Source organism: Vicugna pacos, chromosome 10, assembly GCF_048564905.1.
Source record: "Vicugna pacos chromosome 10, VicPac4, whole genome shotgun sequence".
NCBI classification, from domain to species: Eukaryota; Metazoa; Chordata; class Mammalia; order Artiodactyla; family Camelidae; genus Vicugna; species Vicugna pacos.
This window is the reverse complement of record NC_132996.1, coordinates 6,859,481-6,875,174: the sequence shown is the minus strand read 5'-3', so window position 1 is coordinate 6,875,174 and position 15,694 is coordinate 6,859,481. Positions and strand designations below refer to the sequence as shown.

The 15,694-nt window shown below is 40.3% G+C and overlaps 1 protein-coding gene across 4 annotated transcripts in view; it reads left to right on the top strand.

Annotated features, from left to right (window-relative positions):
- ARHGAP42 (Rho GTPase activating protein 42) overlaps window positions 1–15,694 on the top strand; it is a 244,582-nt gene that overhangs the window by 189,945 nt on the left and 38,943 nt on the right. For all 4 annotated transcript variants that reach the window (XM_072968920.1, XM_072968922.1, XM_072968924.1 and 1 more), the window contains exons 7-10: window positions 5,015–5,119; window positions 6,804–6,933; window positions 12,452–12,552; window positions 14,273–14,382. In XM_072968920.1, coding sequence (XP_072825021.1) covers window positions 5,015–5,119; window positions 6,804–6,933; window positions 12,452–12,552; window positions 14,273–14,382 — 446 coding nt within the window. The remainder of the gene's footprint in view (window positions 1–5,014; window positions 5,120–6,803; window positions 6,934–12,451; window positions 12,553–14,272; window positions 14,383–15,694) is intronic.

Genomic DNA, 15,694 nt, shown 5'->3' with positions numbered 1-15,694 from the left:
CCAGATGAGGACCTTAAGTCACAGATAGATTATTAGTTGCCTGAGGTCACAAACCTAAGGAGGGGGAGAGTCAGGAATCCAGAACCCGGGTCTGAAGTCGCTGTTTCATACCACCTACTGCCTTGATGACTGCTGGCTTACAAAATTCGTTCTTCTTAATACTTGCTCTGACCAAATAAAATGGATGACCCTAGCAAGTTTTAATTCTTTAAAATTAGAAGTAGAAAATAAGAGAGTGACCTCTACCTGGGTAAAGGTAATCAGGTCAGTGCACTTATCTGTCCATTCATCTGCTCTCCCATCCATCTTTCTCTTCCTGTCTTCCCAGGTAGAGACAGAAGTGTAATGGCTGAGTGGCAATAAGATGGATTCTGGCTCCAGTCTTAAAGCTGTGTAGATTTGGCCTGCTTTTCAAATTCTGTGTGCTTCAGATTTTTATCTGTCAGTTGGGTCTAAAAATTGTATGCAGTTCCCAGGATCCTGGTGAGGCTCAGCCCATGCAGGTGATGCACAAAGAAAGTGCCTGGTTTGTCATTAGCATCAGCTGGGCACCAGCTAGTGTGAGCTCTCACGTGGGCTGTTAGCACTAGATATGACGTTTATTAGTATGGCTTCAAAGCCAGACACTAGCGTTTTCAAAAACACATTTTCAGTTTTAACATGCTTCAAAATATACACTTAAATTCTCTAGGAACATTTTTATATTAGAGTATTACATTTTTCATATTTTAATCTTCTTGTGTTGTATTTACAATTAATATAAAAATGAAAATACACTATTACATATAAACTTAAAGCACACTGCTTTTCATACCGTTCTCTTAGTATGCTAAGTTTAATTTTTAATCATTTTCAGAAGAAAATTTGAGGTAATTTAGTTAACATGCTGTAGCTCTTTAGCTTACTGTATAATGAAGGACACTGTAAAGAGCTTTTTGTGTTCTCCAAAGCAGTTTGAATAATTTCAAGACTGAACAACAGCTACTTACTAAGTTAAAAAAGTCGCTCAGGCAGTGTATAGTCCTTCAGGTCTTGACAGTTAAACCTTTTTGTGCTCTTTCTCAATTTTGTTGGTTAGCTTTAATATAGAAAATTTAATTTAGGGTAAATTCAAGTGGGAAAATAAGACCATGTCATTTTTTTTAAATGTATTACTAAAGGTTAACTTTCTATCCTGCTGAAAACCAAAGTGCAATCATTCTATAAAAATGAAACAGTGAAGCTCTGCTCAGGTTGCATATTTTTAAATAAAAACTATGTTGGTCTTTGGATTTAGTTTGAGATACTGCTGTTGAGAATCTGAACCTTGCAGCAGCAGTTAGATGAGGAGTAGAATCGTGGACAAGTAAGAAGAATGTGTTTTGTGTTGGCTGCCTCGTCCCCCCACACTTCACCTTAGAAACGCGTCACATCAAGACCTGGGCTAAAGGTAGCATCTGCTGAACTTCAGCACCTCGGTGGCCACGTGACCCTCTTCATTCCCATTTTAGTTGAAGGGACAAGCTGACCATTCCTCATTGCCTTGTCCATTTACCACAGAAGTGTACCTCTGGCCACTTTGTCTGAATTCCATCCCCTGGAAATCTTAGAAATCCACCTTCAGGAACTCTGAGGAGTCTTCACTGCTGATGCAGTTAATAGCCAGGCTTCAAAAGCTTTGGCTTTTTACATTAGTTGACTCTGTGTTCTTCTCTGTTCATTCATCCATCCTTCGTTCAGCATCCTCTTTTAAAAGTTGTCCCCCCAGGCAGCAGTTGACTGGCCACTCTCCATCCTTGGCTGTCTCCTTTCCTCGGTTTTCTCATTTATTGGGTTAGATTTTGATACTTTTCCATTCCCATTCAATAAACTCTGAACCTCTAGGCATCAGACTGAAAGCACTCGTGGCCGTCCCGAGGCTCCCCTCTGAGGCGTTTCTCCCTGCTTCCTCCACTGAAGGGAGCGCAGACTACAGGGTGTGGTCTGGCTGCCTGTACAGACTGAAAACTAATGCGTGCCTTTAGCCCACATCTCCAGTCTTCTTAGAAATTTCAGTGGCCAAATGTAGATGTCTACATAGGACTTTGACCTTTTTTCGTGCATTATGATGCTCTGTGTGTGGGAAGTTTTTGTTTTCATTTTTAAATAGGCTTTTGGGGATGTAATGCACGTACCATTCAGTTTATGCAGTTTTAGCTGGTTTCTGTCTGTGGGGAAGTTGGTGTCCAGCTCCATCTCTCACATGGCTATCCAGTGGTCCAAGAATCATTTGCTGAAAAGGCTGTTCTTTACCTATGACTCGGCACCCTTGTTGAAAATAAACTTATTTATAGATGCATGATTTATTTCTAAACTCTCAGCTCCCTTCCGCCGATTCATAGGTTTATCCTTGAGCCAGGGGCCCGCTGTGCTGATTGCCCCAGTTGTTCTGCTCAGGTTGGGCAGTGGTCATCTGGAATCACTGGACTTGCTCCAGATTGCTCTGGAGTTCTTCCCCTCACCCCCTGCTACCCCTAAACCCCCTTTTCACTCTTCTCTGCCCTTCACAGTATCCCTGGTCACTGTGGGCCCTGAAGGCTTGAAACCTGGTGATCAGTGGGCTGGGAAATTATGAATAGTTGTCCCTCTGCTGACTTGTAATGGGTTTTGCTAAATGATTATCTGTGTAAGTGTGGTGTCAATTTTTACATTTGGTCAGGTTGTCGGAGTGGCAAAGTCATTTGAGATTCTAAGACCCTTGGGAATAATAAAGTGCTGTATGAGTTTTTCCTGATGATAAAAGTGACTTTCTTACTAATAAAACCTAATCTATCCAGTAGTGTGTAGTTATTGTTATTATTATTTTAAAAGTCAGGTTTACTCGAAGGTAAGCCGAGACAGTAGTCTTTTCCCCACCACTCCACCCACTCAGACAGATTGAGCAAAGAAAATGGCACGGGGGAAATGCAGTTCTTAAAAGATTTTCAGGCTTGAAAGTTAAGGCTTGAAAATTATGTTCCCTTGATTGAGCATCGTGTATTTGTTGAGGGGAAAATGGACTAGAAACGTTTAACGTTGCTGCCATCTAGAGGCAGTTATTTCATAGTGCTATCTTCCATTAAACTTTCCCAAATGCTGCTTCTGAAGTAGATACGGAACAAAAGCTAAAGGTGGTGCTTGTTTGTATGTAGTATTTTGTACTTCCCAAAGAATTGTACTTCCCTGGTGGTGCCCAGCCTGCAGTGTGAGATTAAAACCTACTTATTTGCTACTAAACAAATGTGAATTCTGCTAGAAGTTGCCAATAGGAGATGCATCTCAGGGAATCGGGTGTTTTATAGGAATATTTATTACAGATGTTCTTAAAGTGTCTTCTTTATAAGTTAAATTTATTGTACTTAGCATGATATTAGCATCTTTCTTTTATGACATCCAGTTCCTAATGAGAGACAGTTTAATTGTGGAATAATTATAGACATTAAAACATGAAACAATACTCTTCCTAACGGCTTCATAAACTATTCTTCAGATGTGTAGAAGGCTACTGTTGCTTAAATCCTTCAAAAGTGTTTTCTTATTTTGTCCCTAGAATCCTCCAAATCTACATATCCAAGCCTCAGTTAATTCATGGTATTTTTAATCCTGTTTTAAGATACAGTTCTTTTTAATTGGGTCACAATATATGCAGACTGCGTATCCTAAATTCTTGGATGATTTAACAAATGCAGCATCCGTTTAGTAAAGTGTAAGCTATTGACTAGTTTTGATAATAATCATCAGTTGATATAAAATTGACAGTGTAAAATCATTCTAAAATTTGTGAGCAGTACATTTGGGCACATTATCAGGACCGGCTGAACAAGAGAAGGAAATTCTTTAGAATATAACAGCTGAAAACCAATTTGAAAGTGTGTGCTTCCCGAAATGAACATTGTTTTGCAAGAAGTTGACTTACTCTAGGAAGAAAAGCATTAGGTCATTGTTTTCAGGTAGAACCAGTATTTATCTGTTGGAAATTATACCACACATACCAATTGGTCCTTAGCTGAACCTTCTTCTTTCCCCAGACACAGGAAATGACGGGATGCTATTCACATATGAAAATGGTTTCAAATTGTGTTTTTTCCTTAACTTTAAAATAATAGTTTACAGACATACTTTGTTTTTTGAATTAGACATTAGCCGTGTCTCAAAAATATTTTCTAACTTTATTATAGGAAGAAGTTGCGAAAGATATTGAATTGGTGGACATGTCTGTGGAATAAAATCCCAGTGAATTAGATGAAAAAAATTAAACATTATTTTCCAGTTATAGTTTATTTCATATAAACAACTGTGTTCTGTAACTCCATGGAGAGCTGTTCTCACATTGCAAATAAGATCATAAATAATTGCATATGAATTTTGGATTAGAAAGCTGGGGTCATAGAAATTGTGCTTTCCTAAAAAAGATTTTATTCTTAACTCTTGCAAGAAAAATCTGTGTCTAGCTCCAGGTTTTTGTTTACCTTTTCCCTCCCTTTTGAGTTCTCCCCACTACTTACTAAAATGTTGTCAGTTTAATACCCGAATCAGCACTGCCACCTTGTGATGTTTCCCTTAATTTCATCTGACCAAATCCTTATTCCTTCCCTTGGGTACTTCTTATTTCTAATTTGCCGGTTTAGTCTTCCCACTTCTGCGCATGTTTTATTACCCTGTTTTGATTAGAAGCTCTTCTAGGGTAGGATCTGCATTACCTTCATCTTTTTCCCCATTAATTTTCTCTCCTGGATGTTTTGTCAAGGCGTTTGAATATTAGAGTCGTTAACATGACAACCGTCCATGACAGGACTTAAAAATTAAATCACTGTCTACCAATAAGAAAGTAAAAATGAGCTTCCGCGGCTTCTGTTTCATGTGCATGATTCTGGTGCCTACTTGGCTAAGGCGATTCAAAATTTATTAGCTTGAGGGATTCGAATGCAGTGTAATTTCTCTCACTATTACATTTGATGAAGATCTTTTTTGAAAAACACGTTGTCATGGTTTCTTTTTTCTCTCTCTGTTTTTGCAGCTTTTGTCTTTCCTTCAGGGTCTATTCACTTTTTACCACGAGGGATATGAACTCGCCCAGGAATTTGCGCCGTATAAGCAGCAGCTGCAGTACAACTTGCAGAATGTAAGACACCTGTCCTCACCGCTGTCCTTCGGAACCGGGGGATCACAGGGCAGTGAGTTCCGGCCCAGCCAAACCTTGGAGTCTTTCAGAAAGTTCTCCAAGTACAGTAAAACCTCACTCATTTTGAAAAGCCACTTAATACATTTATTAAAAGTTCTTTTCTAACTGCTGGTTGGAAGTATGCATTCATAAAAGCTGCTTGAAAGCTTACGGGAGAATTATTTACAAACACTCTATCTATTTCTATCAGGATTTATTTTGTAAAGTTGTCTCATCAGTCCTTTGAATATCTGATTGCATAATTAAACAAATTCTGATTTACAGATTCTAAGTACCAGTTCCATTTTACAAAAAGGTTAGCCAGTCCCATTTCTGCTTTATCAAATGTGACATATAACAAAATCTCAATTGTTGAGGCTTTTGTGTAAATGTAGTTATTTCTGAAATCCTGACTGTCTCTATAGCTAAAATAATTTGTGAAGGTTTTACTTAATTTTCTATAAAAAGCTTGCCTTTCACTGCTTATCTGATTCTTGCCATTGTGGGGATGTTCAGCAAATGGAGCTATGGACTTGGTGTGCCCCGTGAGAAACATGTAATTGGATTTATCCGACTTGCGTTTTGACTTTTAGCTTTTTATTTAACCTAGATTTTTTTAGGAGGATCAATTTTCACGTGCAGTTCATTCCATTGTTTTTCAATATGGAATGCATTTGGGCTTCTTCGGTAAATACTAAAAGGGAAAATTATAAAATCCAAAGTATTTTATGATTTATTTATGTATTAAATGCAATTATACGATTCCTGGGATTTGAGAACAGGAGAGGGGTAAGGAATTGGAAAAAAAATATTCTGATCCTTAGGTTTAAAAGAGAAAAATAGCAAAAGTGTCAATCAAGAAAACTTTCCTGACTTACTTTGATATTCAGGCATTTTATTATGGGCCAGAACAAAATCTTAGAGTTGGGTGGTGATGATTTTTATGTTTCCAAATGCATATTTGTTGAGATAATGTGGCCTCAGTGCAGAGCTGACTTTCATAGAGAAAAGCCTTATGCTTTCTATGTCTTCCCTTACGTAAACGTGTGAATAAACTATTTCTTACAATGCAAGCAGTTAGAACTCAGGAACTTGTTCATTTTTATGAGTTAATTTCTGCATAGACCTCTTGTAACTACGTCAGAATTTCTGGAAACCAAGCTAAGTGCTGTTTCTTCAAAAACATGTCTGGAATAAAGGTGATGAACTTTTTCCTTGATAAGTGCCACATATATCAAAAGTATATGGATCTAATTTGTTTTTAATCCCCCCTCAAGAAACTAAGTCCCTGTGTATACGCTTTTTTACCTGAAGTATTATGGAATATAAAACTCTAATTGATACTGCATATTTATAAAGCTGTCATTTGCCCACTAGGTACTAATGTTAGAGGGGGAGGTAGAATGAAGGACATAAACACACACTCACAGATTCAAAGAGAAACATGCAGGAGATCATTCAGAAAGACCTCACATAAGCAATTCACAATCAGACCATGGAACTCAGCGTAGAGGGTTGTGGATGTTGCGAACAGTCCTGAAAGAATCAAGGTCATCCTTTGCCCCCTCTGCAGTTTTGAAACATTAGATTGTCAAAACTGGTGGAAAACGATGAATGAAATTGTTATTGTTCTTATTTACTTAAGACAAGGAATAATTTTGAAAGCACCCGACAAGAGGTGGAGCGGCTGATGCAGAGGATGAAATCTGCCAATCAGGATTACAGGCCACCCAGCCAGTGGACGATGGAAGGCTATCTTTACGTGCAAGAGAAACGTGAGTCCCAAAGACATAAATTAATGTCTCTTCTGATAATATTCTGTTTCCGTCAGATGTGACTTGGTTAGTGTTTTTTCCTTCAAGTGGGAAGACTGAAATTCCCGATCTTTATCACATTTAGTCTGCTCCGCCAGCCACCGCCACCAAAGTGTGGACGTTTTCCCACATTCCACCCCCAGATGCTTTAAGTGGGTATATCACTGAACGTACAGCCTTCACGGATGGTAGCTACAGTAACATGGGTTCAGTTTTAGAATTTAATTGAGATAGCTAATCTCAGTTTAAAGTTTCATGGGAGAATTGAAAATCACAGCCTTTGTCAGGAGGAGTCATCTTGGTGACGGTGGTGATGGTTCTCCGCTCCGGCAGCATCATTTCATTAAATTCTGTGCTCCGTCCGTTTTCAGGAGTAAAACTGGCAGTTATATAATGTCAGATTGGCGTCCTTTATTTACTTCCCGATGTTGGAAATAAGCATCAGGCCTAATAGAGCACTGTTACAACTGCCTCACAGTAAGAGGGTTGTTTGCACAAAAATTAATAAAAAGCCATTCAGACTTGTAACTGGGGTCCTCTTCTTGTCAACCAGTCTGACTAAATGAGCCCCCTATTTCAGACCAGAAGGCTCTAACGCTCCCTCTTACTGTTGGCGGGGTACAAGAACAGTTGCTTTTATTTCCAGTCCAGTGTCTTTGTAAAACACAAAATCACGTGCTTGGCTTGGCAGTCATCTCAGATTGCCGTAAAAGTTTTGAAATCATTATTCTCACTTCCTGTACCTTTTCTCATCGGTTGGGCCTCACAGACCACATGGTGTAGCACTGTTCTGAGTCTCCCTATCAGTGGGCAGTAGATCAGTGAAATTGTTTTGGTTCTATGATACTAGAGTTAGAGAGTTTGAGACGAGGAAGCTGTAGAGATTGGGTTGATTGTGAGTGTTTTTTTGATGTAATGCAACATGATCACTAAAATGCCACTGCGTTTTATATTTGACAGGCCCAGGAGATGCTCCTTTACTTAGCTGTATACAAGCAAATAAGAATTTGATCCAATAGACTTGGCAAACATTTATGACTGCCTGGACTGGCTGGTAGAGGGCTGCTGGCTCAGGAAGTCCAATTCCAGGATTTTCTGTCTCATAACTACCTACCTTGACCAGTCTGTTGTTTTCAGATGTTAAAATGATAAATCTAATGACTTGCCTATCTAGTCTAAATTAGAGTATAATGAATTAGCTTTCAGCAGAATCTCATGAAAGAGGACCGATTCTTTGGTTACGTACAGGGTAGATGGGTTTGACTCAGGGCTATAAGGAAATGTTTGAATACTGGAAAATTATTTCAGATTTGAGAGCCTCAGCGTGAGACGGTGCAGTGAGAGGAGCTCACGTTTCGTGTCAATAAAGGATCTTGCTGAGTGGAAGACTGTGTTGATAGTGAGATCTGTTCAGACCTGCATCTGATGGAGGCACCGTCCTCTTGCCTGAAGATTTTCTTGTTCATTGTAACTCAATAATATTTTGTTTCTTGAGGGTCGCCCCCCCCCCCCCAGTGCAAAGTGTTAACACAGTTGCTAAAATCTGTGTGGGTGTACAATATCTTGTTCTAAAGCAAAAAGCTTTGGATTAGCTAGCAAAATTCAGATCTGTCTTGTTCAGGCCCTACTCGGTAGTCCATCATTGAATGGTGCCATGGTTTGCTTACCCGTTCCTCACTGTTGGACTTTTGGATCGAACTATAAACATAAACCCTTTAATAATGTGGGGGCTGGATGGCTGGACCAGTTGCAGTGTTTATGCACCTATCTGATGGTGATACCTTTTGTTCTGAGATATCTGACTTCTCCTCTCAGTCAGTCCGATCTGACCGTGAAGCCCTCTGTGGCACTGACCTTTTCCCTGAGGGTTTCTGTTTCTCTAATTCATAACATCTCTTCTTGGACTAAAAAGCTTAGGTAAATCTTTAACTCTGGTGTGTCTCTGTAGCCTGGGTCCAAGTCTGTTCATTTTACCTCCTTGGTAACCTTTGAACCCACACCTTCCCTCCATCTCCACAGCCTCGCAATGGCCTCCTAACTATTCTCGCTTCGCCTCCAGGCTTGTCCACCTCAGTCCATTCTCAGAGAGCTCCCAGCAGCTTCCTCTACAGCGCTAGCTCGGTTGTGCCTCTGCTGTGATGGCCGCTGGCCATGCAGGGCATTCGGGGCTCTCACTTTTGGACCCCTCCTCTTTTTTTCAGCATCCTCTCAGCATCATGTTGCCTTCCCAGTCCCACAACAGTTTCCATCTTGATTTTTCTCCATATCTGCCTGTGTTGTCTTTATAGCTTTAGTGAGGTGCACTTGGCATGCAGTAACTTGCAAATAGTTAAAGTGTACAGTTTGATAAATTTTGCCAAATGTGTGTACCTACAAAACCATCACCACAATCAACATAATGAATGTATTCATCACATTCAAAAGCGTTCTTCTGCCCCATTATACTTCCTTCCTCCTTTCATCCTCAGTTACTGTTCTCCCCTCGCCTAGGGATTTACAAAGAAAAATAAAGAGATTTATATGCTGTTGGGATTATTTTTCTATGAGAGACAAGTATTCAGAGCCCTTTCTACTTGGAATCTTCGAGAGCATTTATAGTAAGAAAATCTGACCAGCCCACTAAGACGTGTTGATCGTGCGCTTGCTGTCTGAGTAAGTTCTGTGGGGGACAGAAAATGAGATGAGGAGCGTGGCTTCAGGGTGTTTGTTCTGAGCAGAAAGCACAGGCAGATGCACACAATTAGCAGCCGGTGATCAATAGTAAATATCAGGGCTGTAAATTGAGTGATAAATGGAGATGGATGTAATGGGGACGGTAGCAGATTATTGCCGTTGGGACACAGAGCTCCACTTTATCTGGGTTTGTGGGGTTTGTGCTGCCCACCTCTAGGCAGACGTTAAACTGCTTTCCAGTGGACTTCAGTTTCACCAGGAAGAGCGTGGGGTCCAGAGTCGGACAGAACTATGTCTGGATTCTGTGCCGCCTGTTAACGGGGTGATTCTGGGTGAACAGCTTTCTGAGCTCAGTCTCCTCATTTATAAAAGAGGGGTATTTATACCGATCTCAGGATAATGTTGCAAGAATTAGGGGTAACGTGTGTAAAACGTCTCAGTCATCAGTAGCAGTGCATGATCATGCTACTGTGCTTCCTGGGAGCCCTTAGCAGTCTTGCAATTTGTATTTATCTCGTTTAATTCTCAAAACAACTCTTGGGAAACATTATCGCTCTAAAAAGAACGACCGCAGCCCGATGCCCTGTTGAAACCGTAGTACCACCTGCAGCTCTTAAGCTTCGTTTTCGTCTATGTAAGATGTTCTTTGTAATGTCTGACTTTAAAGGCTCCCAGCTAAAGTGCTGGCCCTTAGCAGGTGTCCAGTGAGTGTTAACGCCCCCCCATTCCACCGCCATTGTCTCAGCGACCGCAGCTGATTACTGGGAAAGACAATTGAACTTGGCTTCTTTTGCAACTTTAGAGCTGCAATAAATTTTATTTCCCTAGACTTTTTTTTTTCCCCCTGGGACTTCAGATTCGCTTGCCTAAGTACATCTGCCCTGGTCTGGTGCCAGGCAGCTTTAAAGAAAGCAACATGTGTGTGCAACACACGGGAAGACTAAATGCATGTGGTTCTGAACTCAGGATGGAGGCGGGAAAGAGCATCTTGGGTCTGAAATGTCATCAGAGTGTTGCAGCAGTTTTATTTAAAAATTATAGTTAATATTGCCTCATAAATCGCTTCCTAAGTGGTAAAGTCACTGTGAGGATTTCCATCCAGCCACTTTCCACTAATCAGCTCTAAGCCTTTAAGTATTTTGCACTGCGTGTAACAGAATTACCGACAAGTATTGTTAAGTATTATAGAGTGAAATGGTCCCCAAACAGAATTGAAGTTAATTACAATAATCCTTGGTGATTACCAAGTATAGGGCTGCACCCCGTAATTTTAAAATCTGGAGTGGTTTAAGTAGAAAGGCTAAACATGACACCAAGGGCACTGTTATTACAGGAAAAAAAAATTCAAATGGCTCATGAAACACTTTTCTCAAGAGTTGCATTTTTCCATTTCAGTTTCTGGCTTTTGGATATATGGTTATAAAACCAAGCCAGCAATAGCATTGTGCACAGTTGTGGCTAGAGAGGTCCAGGTGTTAAGCAGGATGCGACCCTACCTGGAGACGCTGTACGGGAAAGCAGTTCCGTTTTCAGCCCCCTCAGCCCACTCTGGCATTTGAGTGCAGATGATTGGCTTCCCCGTGCGAGAGCTGGAGGGCTTCTGCCTTGGTCGGGGCAACGTGGAACTCATTATGCATCCCTGTGCCGGAAGCAGCAGCATCCAGTTGTTAAGAGTCCTGGAGGACAAGTGATGTGCTGTGGGAAAAGGATGCACAGTGTTTATGGAGGGGCGGGGAAGAAAGTGAGCATTGTACACGTACATCCTTTTAATACAAAGAGTAGAAATTATTTTCATTTTAAGCTGTAGTTTGAATTCACCTTTTTTCAGATTAGTGGTAAAAGGAAATAACTCCATGGTCACTTGAGTCTTAGAGAAAGATGGGTGATTCATTTATTTATCAAATCTTTATTGAGCCATGACTGTATATCTGGCCCTGTTCATCACTTATTCCTGCTCTCAGAGAGCCTTAGCGTCTAATGACGGAGACAAACAAGAAATAGGATAAATTAGTAAAATGTTAGCCATAGCGGTGATAACTGCTGAGAAGAAAGTAGAGCAAGAAAGAGAGATGAGAAATACCAAGGTGGGTGTTGTGATGTTCAACATCTCTACAGAAGACGCCATATTATAAAGGTGACATTCAAGAAAAGACATAAAGTGACAGTGCAAGTCATGCAGCTATCTGAAGGAAAAGTCGTCCAGTAAGTGCAAATGCCCTGGGGTAGAAATGCATGCACTGGGTTCAAAGCCTAACCAGGGGACCAGTGTAGCTGGAGGAGAATGTATGAGGCAAAAGGTAGTAAGGTCAGTACTGAGGAGCCAGATCCTGTGGGGTCTTCGGTTTTTATCTGGGGTAATGTGGGAAATGCTGGAGGGTTTTAAACAAAGGGGTGAAATGACCTGGCTAAATTTTTAGCAGGGTACTTCCGGCAGTTCTGAAAATAGAGGACGAAGCTAGAAGTAAGGAGACCTGTTGCAGTAACTCAGACTATTCTTTCTCTTTCTTCCTACCTCTCTGGGATACAAGTGTATCACTTTTACAGATGAGATGACTGCAGTTCAGATCTAAAGTAACTCTTGAGTTTACAGAGTGAGTGTCCACACTGCAAACAAAGCCGCATTGTTTGATGGCGGGACACTCTACCCTCCACCACTCTCACACCAGACTGACCTCACTCGCCGTTAACAATCCCAACTTGCACGGTCTATGGAAACACTCATTTGTGTTTCAGAGCACTGAAAACTGTACAAACTTAGTTACAAATCATTTACTAACAGTCTGTAATGTTTCTTTCCTTACATTAGGACCGCTCGGTTTTACATGGACTAAACATTACTGTACATATGATAAGGGAAGTAAAACATTTACAATGAGTGTTTCAGAAATGAAATCCAGTGGGAAAATGGTGAGTTTTTTTTTTTTAACTGATCTTGTTGTTTAATTAATGGAAATAAAACAAACAAATAAAAAGTCTTGTATGCTTGTTTTTCTAATAAACATGCACACGATTTTTAAAAACTGGGAAGTCAAAAAAGTTTCTCTCGCTTTAATGACACTGATGAAAGCGTGGCAGGGATTTGTGTTTCCCTTTGGCCATAGAATGTTTCTAAGCAGCGTTATTAAATGTCGGGACATCTCAGCTGGGGTCCCCCCACATCGCTGGCAGCACAGTTGTCTGTGCTGCTGGTTGGCCAACAGCCCGCAGAGGCTTGTCGGCGGCTGGACCAGGCTCAAGGTGTCTGCGTCTTCCCTCCAAGTGGTGCCTTGTAGGTGGGTCTGCCCCCACACGCCACTTCCTTTTCTGCACCGTGTACTGTTTTCTGAAATGCTGGCCAACAAAGTTGCTCACAAGAAACCAATCAGTGCTTATTTACCCCTAAAGTAAATTCGTCACTGAACGTCTCGCAGGAGTAGCGGACAGTACAGAACAAGGTGTACTTTGTTGGCGGAAGTGCTGAGGAATGTGACACCTTTATTGCGTGTAGCGTGCAGTCCTTTTGTGAGTTAAGATATGAATATGGCGAACGGCTGAACTTGCCAGTTAGATAACTGAGCCGTCATCTAAGAATCCTAGAGCCGGGGGTTATCTTAAAGATTATTTTACCCAGATCATGGCGTAGATCATGTTCAGGTACATCAGCTGAAACTTAACCATGCGTGGGCGTTCATTAGAGTCTTATTATTCAAACTGAGAGACATGAAGTAAAAGAGAACGTATTAGATGAAAGCGTTCATCTAGAACGTGCTTAGATTGCTACCATCATGTGAAAGTATTAAATGCTACGATCATGCCTAGATTCTCCTCTAAAGGTTTCATCAGAAAAGAGTTTGTCAGAGGGAGGGTACAGCTCAGTGGTAGAGTGTGTGCTGAGCGTGTACAAGGTCCTGGGTTCAATCCCCAGTGCCTCCATTAAAAAAAAGAAGAAGAAGAAAGAAAGAAAAGATGTTGTCAGTTTTTGTGGCAGTCAATGAACTAATAGACCAAGCCAAAGTTTTGTTAGTAAATGTATGAGATTTGCAATCAAAGATCATAGAATTAAGCAGGCATTAGGTAAGTATTCCCCTTTAAACTGACTAGCATCTCAGGTACAGAAGAGAGTTATGAATGAAGCCTGTGCTGGATCCTGTCCAAAGAGGTTCAGTTTTAGTTTTAGTAGCAGATCAGCAGTTGGTTACCAGCAGGGGAGTCACGTGGTGTGCGTGATCGTAACAGCGCTATAGCAGGTGTCTCCTACAACTTTTTCATTTTGGTAGCTCTCTTGAGGTTTTGAGGCAGCCAGCATTTAATACTTGACAGCTCTGATACAAACACACAGACACAGTACAGTACACATTAGCATGATGAGTAGATATGTTGAAGGGTACTGGACAGGCACGGCACAGAATTCTTTGAGTAAAACATGTATATGTGATTAATAACAAATGGTTTGATGTATTAGTCGGGAAGTTAACATTAGGCATAAGTCTTTGTATTTACAGAAACACTTAAAGGGTGTAATTATGATCCTAATATATAAACTGTACTCTAAGTTGACATTTTAATTTGGAAACTTTAGATGCTGTGTTTAATGTATGTTGACTCACCTTGTCGTCATGTCAGTAATGTGCCCCGTTTCTTGTTTCAGAATGGCCTTGTTACTAGCTCGCCAGAAATGTTTAAATTAAAATCCTGTATCCGACGAAAGACAGATTCAATTGACAAACGATTCTGCTTTGACATAGAAGTAGTCGAAAGGTTTGAGCTTTCCGCTTTACATTTTTTAATAAGCTAAATTATTTCTTTCTTTCTCTGTATAGATAGATAGGAAGCAGCCTACAGTGTTAATTTTTCAGTCTCTCTTTAAAAACCAGTGTGCATTTCTGTTTCACTTTTTTCACTTGTTTGTTCAACAAATGTGTATTGCAAGATGCTTTCCAAAAAACACCAGACACAGTCTTACCAAAGAGGAATATCGCTCAGTGGAAAATCTGGAAAATCAATAAAAATGACTGCATTCGAGGAAAGTGCAGGTCGTGGACTGAGTCCCCATCACAATGAGGGAGCCTGGTAGCATTGTTCATGGCTCCTGGGTCAGCCTGTTAAATGATTTTGAGACCTACTGGCCTTGCTTCTGAGAAATGATACAGCTACAGATACCATAAGCTTCCTTCCACCAGTGAGATTCAGTGCATACCATGTGCAAAACACTGTTCTGGACATTCTTAGCCATAGGGTACTGGGAGAGATGTAGAAGTTGTACATTCAAGTTTGTAATCGAGGGGAAGTATTTAGCTCTCCTCTTCTATTGCTTCAGTGCAAGCAGAGTGGAAACAAAATAAGGATGGCTATGCTTCTCAATCTCTGTTGCATTCTGTTATCTATTTTTCTTCGCCTGCGTCACCACCATACTTTTCAGAATACTCTAGCTCCGTGTGTTGGTGTGTGTGTACACAGAATGTAAGGCACTGTGATGTGCTGTAGGTACTCGTATATACCATAGCTCACACACACTGTAGCTTGTAACTATGTGGTAGGGCAAGGCGCCGTTCTTACACGTCTTTAAATGTAGACGTCCGTGGAGATGATATAAAGTTGCTTGACTGGTGCACAGAGGTATCCACATCTAATTTGCAAGTGTTAGCCACTATATATAGAAACAGATTTTTAAAAAAGTTTCTGCTATATAGCGTAGGGAGCTATGTTCAATATCTTGTAATAACCTTTAATGAAAAAGAATATCAAAATGAATACATGTATGTATATGCATGACTGGGACATTGTGCTGTAGACCAGAAATTAACACATTGTCACTCATGGTACTTCAATAGAAAAATAAAAAACAAACAAAATGTTTTTTTTAATTTTAAAATTAAAAAAAAAACCAAAACCTCGGGTCAGCTATTTTGGCCCTGTGTTCTTACACTTTATAGATCTGTTTATTAAATTTCTTTTCTCTCCAGAAAGTCCTTTGGGATTTTTGATTGGAGTTCTGTTAGAGTTATTAATTAATCAATGGAGAGTTGACCTCTCCCTAAGATTTTATACATTTTTTTTCAGATTTATTTTT